The sequence below is a fragment of the Tetrao urogallus genome, assembly GCF_951394365.1.
Source record: "Tetrao urogallus genome assembly, chromosome: 20".
Lineage (NCBI taxonomy): Eukaryota > Metazoa > Chordata > Aves > Galliformes > Phasianidae > Tetrao > Tetrao urogallus.
The window spans coordinates 6085238-6095700 of record NC_136833.1 but is presented as its reverse complement, the minus strand read 5'-3'; the positions used below and the strand labels follow the sequence as shown (position 1 = coordinate 6095700).

The 10463-nt window shown below is 58.0% G+C and overlaps 1 protein-coding gene across 1 annotated transcript; it reads left to right on the top strand.

Moving 5' to 3' along the window:
• Positions 1 to 4020: 4020 nt before the first annotated feature.
• ERAL1 (Era like 12S mitochondrial rRNA chaperone 1) lies at positions 4021 to 7776 on the top strand (the record flags this gene model as incomplete). The annotated part of the gene is made up of 11 exons (XM_079545207.1): positions 4021 to 4108; positions 4286 to 4414; positions 4487 to 4614; positions 4706 to 4783; positions 5084 to 5130; positions 5504 to 5565; positions 6020 to 6132; positions 6260 to 6649; positions 6850 to 6999; positions 7283 to 7363; positions 7654 to 7776. The coding sequence occupies 11 exons, from the start codon at positions 4021 to 4023 to the stop codon at positions 7774 to 7776; spliced, it is 1389 nt and encodes a 462-aa protein (XP_079401333.1).
• Between the last annotated feature and the right edge of the window lie 2687 nt (positions 7777 to 10463).

Below are 10463 nucleotides of genomic sequence, written 5' to 3'. Positions count from 1 at the left end.
CCATCTTGCCTTCCCTCAGGGAATTTCCTGCTGGCCTCTTGCTCAGCCCTGAGCCGGGTCCCTCGGTGCCGCGCTGCTCCCCACCCTTAGGCTCCCTGACCTCAAGGAGCGCTGCAAGGCGGCCGTGCTGCAGAAATCCCAAAAAGCAGCGTTGTGCCAAAGCTGTTTGATCATCCCAGAGGGAGGCAGCCACCCAGGCTGCTGTCCCTGAGTGCCACCATGCCTCTCACCGCTGCTAGCAGAGCAAGGGCCTGAGCGGCATGGGACGGCACGGGGCACTGCGATGGGGACACTCTCCTCCTGCAGCACTCCTGCAAACCCCCACCCACCTGGCAGCCCGTGGCTTTGCTGTCCCCGGAGATGCTGTGAAAAGGCTGTCCCCTCTGTGTCCCCTGCAGTGCCACCAGGAGCGGGCACTGACCTTCACCCTCTCTGTGTCTGTCCTGCTGCCTGTGTTTGCTGTGGCTGTGCCTAAAAACGTTTGCATGGAGTCCCAGCTGGTGGGATGGGAGGGGGGGGGGGGGTCCCAACTTTGTGCATCCGGTGCCACAGCTCAATGTCACCCTCTTTGCAGAGGGGTGGCTGCTGGGTGCAGAGACCCAGGCCCACTTTGCCCTGGCAGTGCCACTGGTGCTGCAGTGTCACCTCCCTACTGCTGTACAGGAGGGGCCAGGCCTTATCAGCCCCCAGCTTGTGGCTGCCAACCCTGATCTGGTGCTTGCTGATGGGTGTGCCGGGCAAGGCTCCCTATCTCAGTGTGTGTGCATGCCTGCACCGTGTCACTGCTGTGCGATAATAAAGCCTGTCACCTCGTGCCCTGGCTCTCATCTTGTGCCTTCTGTCCCCACTCCACACCCCCAGAGCGTTTGCCCTCCTGGCAGCCCACCTTGGCTGCACTCAGGTGTCCCCCCATACCATGTCTCCATGGTCCCATCGCCCTGTCCTCAGGGCTGCTTCCAGCCCCACACTATGTGGGGTTCAACCCTGTTCCACTTTGCTGGGTGACAGCAGCTCCGTATGTCATCCAGGGACCCCATTGCTGTGGGGGCAGTGATGCTGGCAGGGACTGAAGGCTACTTCTGTCCCCGGGTTGGTGGCACTGTGCTGTCCTCACCAGCTCTTCACCCATGGGTGTGAGAGATGGAGAAGGGCTTTCAGCAGGGTCTTCAGCAGCAGGAGAAGGGATGTTGGGCTGTGAGGATGGCACTTCCCAGTGAGAGGGCTGAGGATCTGGTGCAGGGTGCCCAGAGGTGCCCGTGCTCCATCCCTGCAGGTGCACAAGGCCAGGTTGGACACATCATGGCAGTGCCCATGGAAGGGGTCAGACAGGACAGCCCAAAGTCCTTTCCAGCACAAGCAATGCTGTGACTCCACGTCCTGGGGCACCTCTGTCCCCAGCCCTGTGCTGGTGGCTCTGCTGGTACGTGTGCTCTCCATGTGAGTGAGGACATCCAGCAACCGGGGGGCTCTGTAGACACCTTGTGCCCCCAAGCCCCTCTGTGTCCCACCAAGTGCTGGGCAGGACAGAAGGGCCCCCCGTCCTGCATGCCCCACGCAGGGTGGCTCTGCAGATAGGTGGGTGGGGATGGGTTGGTGGCTCCTTATCTACAGCCACACACAGCCCTGCAGCATTGGCGGAGGGGGGCTGTAATACCAAAGCCCCCGTAGCTGCTCTGCAGTGCTGTCCTGGTGGCCGCACGCTTGGCAGTGCACGGATGTGGAGCACAGCTGAGTGAGCAGCAGGGATGGGGACACTGGGAGACACTTTGACAGAGTCCCTGCTCTGGGCGCTGGCTGCTTGTGCTGCTGTCTGGGGACACTCACATCACAACAAGGTCCAAAGGGAGCAGGAAACAGCCCCCTGTCGTCCCCAAGTCCTGGTGTCCTCACGTTGCTGGGGACACACTGCTGCCGGCAGCTGTGCCACCTCCTGCCAGGGTCTGGCCATGCTGCCCCTGTCACACAGAGGGGACAGCAGGGCTGGGAACACCTTGCACCCCATTGCAGGGTCTGCAGCAGCCACCCAGTGCTGCTTATCTGGGTCTCCAAGCACACAGCCCTGGTGGGGACTTATCATATCCCTGCAGGTGGCTTCCAGGAATGCCACCATGTCCCTGCCCTGCCAGCACAAATAGCACAATAGCATGGCGCTGGCTGCAGGATGTGACCCTCGGGGGGACACACAGGGCTGGGGACACGTATGGGCAGAGCCACACACAGGCACACGCAGCCAGGCACTGCGGCTGTTTGGGGACACACACGGCCAGAGGCCATGAATGGCCACAGTCACACACAATGAGGTGACACAACCCTCTTGGGGACGCATGGATCCGTCCTTTGGGGTAGCATATGTGACACAGGGACACATTGGGCACCAGTTTGCCATGGGCAGCTCCCAGTCTGGGATGAAGGACTGGGGGTGATCCAGCAAGGGGGGGGCCCCTGGCCCCTGGCACCCCCCTGTCCTCATGTCCCCCACAGGCAGAGCTTTGTGGGATGGCACAGAGCTTCTGGAGGCTGGTGTCCTCCCTTTCACCCCCCACCCTCCCAGACACGAAGGGGTTACAGGGCCACACCAGCTGTGCTGTGCAGATTTGAGATATGCAGATGAGGCTGTGCAGGATTTATAAAGTGGGTGCAGCAGCAGCACCCCACAAAGCAGCGGGGTCACCCCGAGAGGTGGGTGCTGCCTATGGGGACGCAGCGGGGTGGTGGTGGCACTTTGGGGACGAGGTGACACTAACGATGCTCTCCTTTTGTTTAGGTGCTTCTCATCACGCTGCCTGCCGCCCTGGGCTGGATATCATCATATACTGTAAGTTCACTATAAGACACTACAGTATAGATGATGTACTCCCCTGGGCTGCACCCGGCCCTGAGAGCTGCTCCGTGGGACTGCACTGTGGGGCACAGGGGGGTTATGGGGCGCCCTGAGGAATGAATGCAGCCAAGGACACATGGCTGGCAGGGAAACCGTTACCATTACTGAGTTTAGTAATGGTAATGGTTCTGCTGACAGCCAGGCACGCAGCGTGGCATGGATTGGTGTGGGCTGGTGTGGGTCAGTGTGGGGTGGTGGTGTGGGTTCAATAAAATCAGAGATGGCACAGAGACGGTGGCTCCTTCCCTTGTGTGTGGGGGGATCAACGTTGGGGTGTGGGGGAGGTACGGACTGGGGCAGTTAGTGGTGCTGTGAGGGGTGTGGGGCACTAAAGTGGCACTGAGGGGGATTGCATAGGGGTCAGTGGGGAGCACTGAGGGGTGTGGGGGGCACTGGGATGGGCTGGGGAGCATTGTGGGGAACAGCGGGATGGATTGCAGAGGACATGGAGCACAGAGGGAGCACGGGGGTGGGCTGCAGGAGACACTGGGAGCACTGGGAGCAGTGTGTGCCTTGGGGGCACTGGTGGGACTATGCACACTGTGGGCACTGGGAAAGCTGGAAGAACCAGAAGCACTGGACAGGCTGGGAGCACTGAGGGCAATGAGAGCACTGAGGTGTACTGGGCACAGTGGGCACACTGGGAGCACTGGGAGCACTGGGCACACTGGGAGCACTGGGCACACTGGGAGCACTGGGAGCACTGGGCACACTGGGAGCACTGGGTACACTGGGCACACTGGGCACACTGGGAGCACTGGGAGCACTGGGAGCACTGGGCACACTGGGAGCACTGGGAGCACTGGGAGCACTGGGCACACTGGGAGCACTGGGTACACTGGGCACACTGGGCACACTGGGCACACTGGGAGCACTGGGCACACTGGGCACACTGGGCACACTGGGAGCACTGGGAGCACTGGGAGCACTGGGCACACTGGGAGCACTGGGCACACTACGCTGCGCCGCCGCCCGCACTGATGGGCGCCATGCAGCATGGCCGGCAGGGGGCGCTACATCCATCACTGCGTACGGCGGCGCCCTAAGCCCGTCTCCCTCCTCTCTATGCTCCCCCCGCCCTGTCCTCCAGTAAGAACGGCCGCTCATCGCGCTCCCGGCCTGCCCCGCGGTGGGACAACATGGCGGCGCCCATGACTGCGGCGGTGGCGCGGGGCCTACTCTGGGCCCTCAGGGCCGGTTCGGCCGGTCCGCCGTCACGGCGTGCAGGTGGGGCGGCTGGAGCCGGGCCGGGAACCTCGGTCTGGGGAGGCCGGGGTCTGGGGGACGTGAGGGCGGGCCGGGCCGAACCCAGAGGGTAGGGGAAGGGCCGTGCGGTAGCTGCGAGGTGGGAGGACGGGGCCGTCTCGGTTTCGGGGCGGTTTCGCAGGTTTTACACCGTTTCAGCGATCCTTCTGGAGAGCTGCGCCCGCTGCAGCGGGAGCGGTTCGGCGCTGGGCCACATCCTGGGCCTCCCCGGCGAAAGGCCAACCCCGGCCCTGGGCCGGCACCCGCCGCCCGTGGCCACCAGCAGAGGTGAGCGCAGCCTGCGGCCCCCGGCCCCGCCGCGGGGTAAGGGCACCGTGTGAGCGCCTTTTCCCCCCGCAGAGAAGCAGGCCCGCATGGTGCGGGGCCGCCCTGACCAGCCCCCGGAGCCCAAAGTGCTGAGAATCGCCATCATCGGAGCGCCCAACGCCGGCAAGTCCACGCTTTCCAATCAGCTCTTGGGCAGAAAGGTAAAACTGCCACAATTCACCGAGTTAGGGCTGTTTGATCACCTTTATTTTTTAACTGTAGTGGCTGTGAGATCCTTTTAATTTCTTAAAGGTTTTCCCAGTCTCGAAGAAAGTGCACACAACCCGATGCAAAGCACGCGGTGTCATCACGCACGAGGACACGCAGCTGGTGAGTTTCCAGGCTGCAGAAATGGTGTTGTGTCCCGGGGGCAGCAAAGTGCAGGATCCCCATCTCTGGAGGAGCCCGAGGCCGGGCTGCGTGGTGCCCTGGGCAGCCTGAGCTGCTGGGTGACAGCCAAGCCATGGCAGGGGTTGGAATCAGATCCTCTCTGAGGTCCCTTCCAACCCAACCATTCTATGTTTTTTTTTTCATTTCTATCTTACAGTGGTGTTTAATCACGCTGATATAAGTTAGTGGCAGAGCTAAAACTGCACATGGACTTAGAAAATGTGTTTTTCCTCTTTCTAGATCATTCTGGACACGCCTGGTCTCACTTGTCCCACGAAAGCCAAAAGGTATCACTGCTGCTGTAGGGAGAGATGGGGTTCTATCACTAGAGGTTTGAGAGAACACAAAGTGATTTCCACTGTGCAAATTTGTAGAAGTGGCAGGAATGTAAATTTTTAGCCTAATTTCGATCTCTTGACTTCTTAATTGTTTATATTTCAGTAACACCCAGAGCCTGGGGAATCCCTTGAGCCCGGTTGTGTTTGACTGTGTGCGTGTGTGTGTGTGTGTGTGTGTGTGCAGTGAAGGATGGTATAAACCTGTAAGGCAGCTCTGTGTGAGTTGGGATGATGGAAAGTGCTGTTCCTGCACCTGCAGGGGGAAGGAAGATTGTTGTGGTCCAACACAAGCCTAGCATGCTCACTTGTATTTACCTTTCAGGCATAAACTAGAGGCGGCCATGCTGACAGACCCGTGGGACAGCATGAAACATGCAGATCTAGGTGGGCACTCAACTTCCTTTGCATCAAACCCTTTATCTGCCACAGAAACTTACAACCCTACAGCTGTAGTACCTCTATATACTACTGGGCACTAAAGGCAGACCTGGGAGTGTGAATAAGAAGCAGGGGTAGAAGGGCATAGAAAGAACTGAATTACTTGACTGGGGGGAGGGGTTTAGAATTGCCTGATGGCAAAGGGAGGCAGCTTGGGTGAATATTTGGCCTTGGATGTTGCATTTTAGCATGTGTGATATTTGTAGGACAGCAAGTGTAAACTGGGTTTGTTGTTTTATCGTTTGAAACACCATTTTTGGATTGCACGTGCACACTGCCCTGCAGAAGTGAGAGGAGGAACAGCAGGAGGGAAGTGATTCAAACACAGCCTACGGAGAAGCTTAGAAAGAACCTTTGGGAAACGTAGGTTCATTATTTTCCCCTCGCTCTCTCCTGGCAGTTCTGGTTTTGGTGGACGTCTCAGACCACTGGACACGAAACTCTCTGAGCCTGGAGGTGCTGAAATGTCTTTCTCAGTTTCCTCAGATTCCCAGCGTCCTGGTTCTGAACAAGGTAAGTGAGGAAGTTGGTTTTCCCACTGCTGGCTTTGGGGTGATTCTTCCAGCTCCTCCAGAGCCAGGGCCCAGTTGCTGGTCTTGTTCAGGATAAATTCCTGACGGCTGCCCCTCTCTTACATTAGGTGGATCTGCTAAAGAAGAAGTTCATCCTGTTGGGACTCGTAAATGAGCTCACAGAGGGAATGGTGAATGGAAAGAAACTGAAAGTGGGGTCTGAATTTGGACGTAATTCCAGTTCTCCTGCAAAAACTGTTCTTAAAGTGACTCAGACTCCTCCACCTGAGAACAGAGCTCAGGAGTCCCTTTGTCAGCTGGAAACAGATAAAGCCCAGAAAGGCTCCAGTTTGGATAACAGCAGCGCTGTGAAGGCTTCTGAGTCCAGTCTTGTTACAGAAGCAGAAGGGCAAAAGGCCTACAAATATGGAGATCTGAAAAATAGGAAAGGCTGGCCACATTTCCAGGATATCTTCATGCTGGCAGCTCTCAATGGAGAGGAAGTGGATACGCTGAAGGTAAATATGGTCTGAACTTGTGTTATGCTCTGAAATTGTTGTGCACTCAGCCTGGTGCCCCAGGGCTTCGCACCGAGCTGCTCCTCCTTTGAGGAACAGCAGAGCTGCTGCCCTTGGGATGGGCCCACGCTTGAGGAACTGTTCTCTGTCAGTGTGTGCAGTGTGTTGTCTGAGGGGTGTGATGTGTTTTGTGCTGACAGCAGTACCTCCTGATGCAAGCCAAGCCAGGTCCATGGGAGTTCCACAGCAGGGTCTTGACCAGCCAGTCACCTCATGAGATCTGTGATAATATCATCAGGGAGAAGATACTGGAGTACCTGCCACTGGAAGTCCCCTATGGTGTGACTCAGGTAGGAGGCATGTGCTAGCAGACTTGCCTTCCAGTTATCTGTGTTGGGAATAACAGGCTTTGTGATGAGAATCCCTGTCTGGGTTTGTGAGACCCATGAGACTTCACAAGCCACGTGGCCTGGCTTGGGACTTGCATGTCAGCTGCCAGGAGCCCTTTTTGTGTTTTAAGTGGGTCTACAGGTATGCAGCTGTGCCAGGGTGCTGAGCTGTTGTCTCTGAAAGAGTGGCAGTTGTAGTTGTTTGGTGCTGTGCCAAACTGCTGAGTCTGTGCTTCTGTTGCAGGTGACAGAGCTATGGGAGGAAGGGCCAAGCGGAGAGCTCGTCATCGTGCAGAACCTTGTGGTCCCAAGAAAGTCTCATAAGGTAAGAGGAGAGAGCTGGGGAGCATGAAAGGAGATTCCCTGTATCCAGCACGTGTGTGTCCTTGCTGCATTAGACATGCTGTGTCCTGGCTCTGGGCTCTGTGTTGAGAAGAGCTTGGTTTCTGGTCGGTAACAGCTTGTACCTCACTATTAGTTTCCCACGGCTTGGTTGTAGGACACCTCTGACTGCTGTGTTCTGTGTCCTTCTATGTCTGCACTGTTGTTTTCTTGGATGACTCCTCTCCACAGAAAGGCTGAGCGTGATGATGTTCTGTCTGGGTTTTGATACAGCTGATGTTGATTGGAAGAAGAGGTGCAGTTATCAGCAGGATCGCCCAGGAGGCCGGGCAGGACCTGATGAACGTTTTCCTCTGTGATATCCACCTGAAGCTCAAGGTGGAGGTGAAGAGTTGAACTCTTCGTGTAGGTTTTGACTGCCACTGAGCTCATGTGGAGAAACTCGTCCCGTTTTCTGCTGCAGGTATCTTAACACCTTCGTTTAATTCAGGAACAGAGGGTGATGGAATCAAGATAGCGGGCTGAAGTAGAATATATTATTCTTTAGGGGAATGGCCCAGATGGTAATAAAATCTTCAGATCTATGGTATGGAACCTGGGCATGCACATCACGGCACCCCCAGTGCAGTTCCAGCACATTTGCAGAGTTGTCATCTTCTTCAAGGCTGTGCCTTGCATCCTTGCTGGAAAGTGTTCGTGCTTGGAAATCCAGAATGACTTGAGTCAAGAATCTGACTGAACGAGGGAAGGGTGGATATTGTGATCCTTTGAAGTGTGAGGGAACATCTCCTGCCTTTTAGCAGAGGGTTGCAGTGAAGGATTATCAGCACCCATCTATCACCTCTTCTGAAGGCTGAGTGATTCCAGCAGTGGTGAGGCAGGAGGCAGAGGCTCCCCCAGCCCACACAGTGGTCTCATTTTTGTGGTGTTCCTTGCCCTGTACTCTGTTAAAAGTTCATGGGTGTGAGCACAGCTGCCTGAGGAGCCAGTACTGCCAAGGGAGGCTCTGTGCTGTACATATCTTGTTTTTGGTGTCGGGTGGGGTCCTGCCCTTGCATCTATTTGGCAGTTCAGCTGGTGAATGAAAGCTGAGGGGTTGGGTCTGAAGACTCCTCGGAGCAGCCTTGCGTAGGTGCTTGCTTTTCATACACAGACAGATGGCAGCCCTTTTCTTAGGGACTCGAATAGTTTATTGCAGGAACGTTACTACAAAGCCGTTACTCTTTGCACCAGGATAGAAAGCTGGAGAGGGGCAGAGCTGAAGGAAAGCTCGTGATTAGAAGAACAGCTCAGGTGGGGTTTGAGATCAGTCTCAGGAGGCTGTACTGCAGCACCGCATTGCATTTACAGTGGTTTCTGGGAAGGAGCTCTGTGTGCCCCTGGGCTGGAGGAAGGGGGCTGCTGGGGGCTTCTGCCTGGAACCTAAACCTGTTGAGCAGGGGTTCAGTGTCCCTCTGCAAGGGGCTGCTTTACCAACCTGCACTGAGCCACCAATACCACACCAGGAGCATCAGGTCACCCAAAATCCACCCGAAAAATCCTCCAAGGAACCAAGCGTTGGCTTTCCTCCACCCCTTTACCACCATTCCGTGAATCCATCTCACCCACGTATTGTTTTTCTTTCCCTTGCAATAAACCCAGCACCGTTCTATTAAAACCATCGCGCAGATAAAGCGAGGCGGTTATGAGAAGCTTCCATTCGTTTCAGCGCTGTTGGCTGCGTAGGGATGGGATGGGATGGGATGGGATGGGATGGGATGGGATGGGATGGGATGGATGGGATGGGATGGATGGGATGGGATGGGATGGGATGGGATGGATGGGATGGATGGGATGGGATGGGATGGGATGGGATGGGATGGATGGGATGGGATGGGATGGGATGGGATGGGATGGGATGGGATGGGATGGGATGGGATGGGATGGGATGGGATGGATGGGATGCCTCCCCCCCCCCCTTTAAACCTCCCCCGGAGGTTTTTCCCTTCGCGCCCGCAGGGGGGCGCCGTAACAGCGGCGCTTTCTCCGCGTGCGCGGGGGGCGGGGCGGGGCCGGGCCGTTGGCGGGCAACGCGCATGCGCGGCAGCGGCTGGCGCAGCCACCACGGCGTAGAGCGAGCGGGCGGGCGGGGAGCGGCGGGGCCGGCACGGGCACAGCGGCGGCGGCGCCATGAGGCCCGGGCAGGGGCACCGAGAGTGAGTGCGGGGAGACGGGGGCGGGAGCCTAACCCGGGTTGAATCCTCGCCGTCTCGTCATCCTTTCCCTCATTGTCCTTCCCGGGGCCCCCATGCACCCCCCCCCCCCCCCCTTTCATCTCCCCACCGCCCGGCGCCGCCCCTCAGGCGCTGTCGCGATAGAAGGAGGGTCGCGACAGAGCGCGCGCGGGTTCTGAGGCGGTTGGGTGACGGGGTGAGGCCCGGCCGTGAGGGTGAGGCCTGGAGGCCGCGGCCTGGTTCGAGCTGAGGGCCTTCGTAGGGCCTGCTGAGGGGGGAACGGGGGTGCTGGGGGGCTTCTGAGGGGGATTTTAGGGATGCTGGGGGGACAGTGGGGGGTTAAGGGCTTCCTGAGGGGTTACAGAAGGTGCTGAGGGGCTCCTGAAGGGATACAGGGGGTGCTGAGGGGTTCTGAATGGCGTATAGGGGGTGCTGAGGGGCTTCTGAGGGGATCCAGGGGATTTTAGGGGTGGGGTGGGGGGGTGCTGAGAGAATACAGAGGGTGCTGAAGGGCTCTTGAGAGGCTCCTGAAGGGATAAAAGAGGTGCTGGGGGCTCTGAATGGGGTGCCGAGGGGTTCCTGAGGGGGCACTGGGAGTGCTGAGGGGCTCTTAAGGGGCTCCTGAAGGCACGCAGGGGATGCTGAGAGGCTCTGGAGGGGGTGCTGAGGGAGCACAGGGGGTACTGAGGGGCCGTGAGGGTGGGAAGGCCCAGGTGCCTCTGTCTGCTGGCCCCACACAGCATGGAGAGAATCCCACACGGTGCCCCCCCGCCAACCTCTGCACCCCATGGGGCCGCCCTGCTGTGCTGGAGGGGCTCCTTGAGCCCTTTGTGCAGCCGCTGCCCGCCAGCCAGCAGCGGGGTTTTGCAG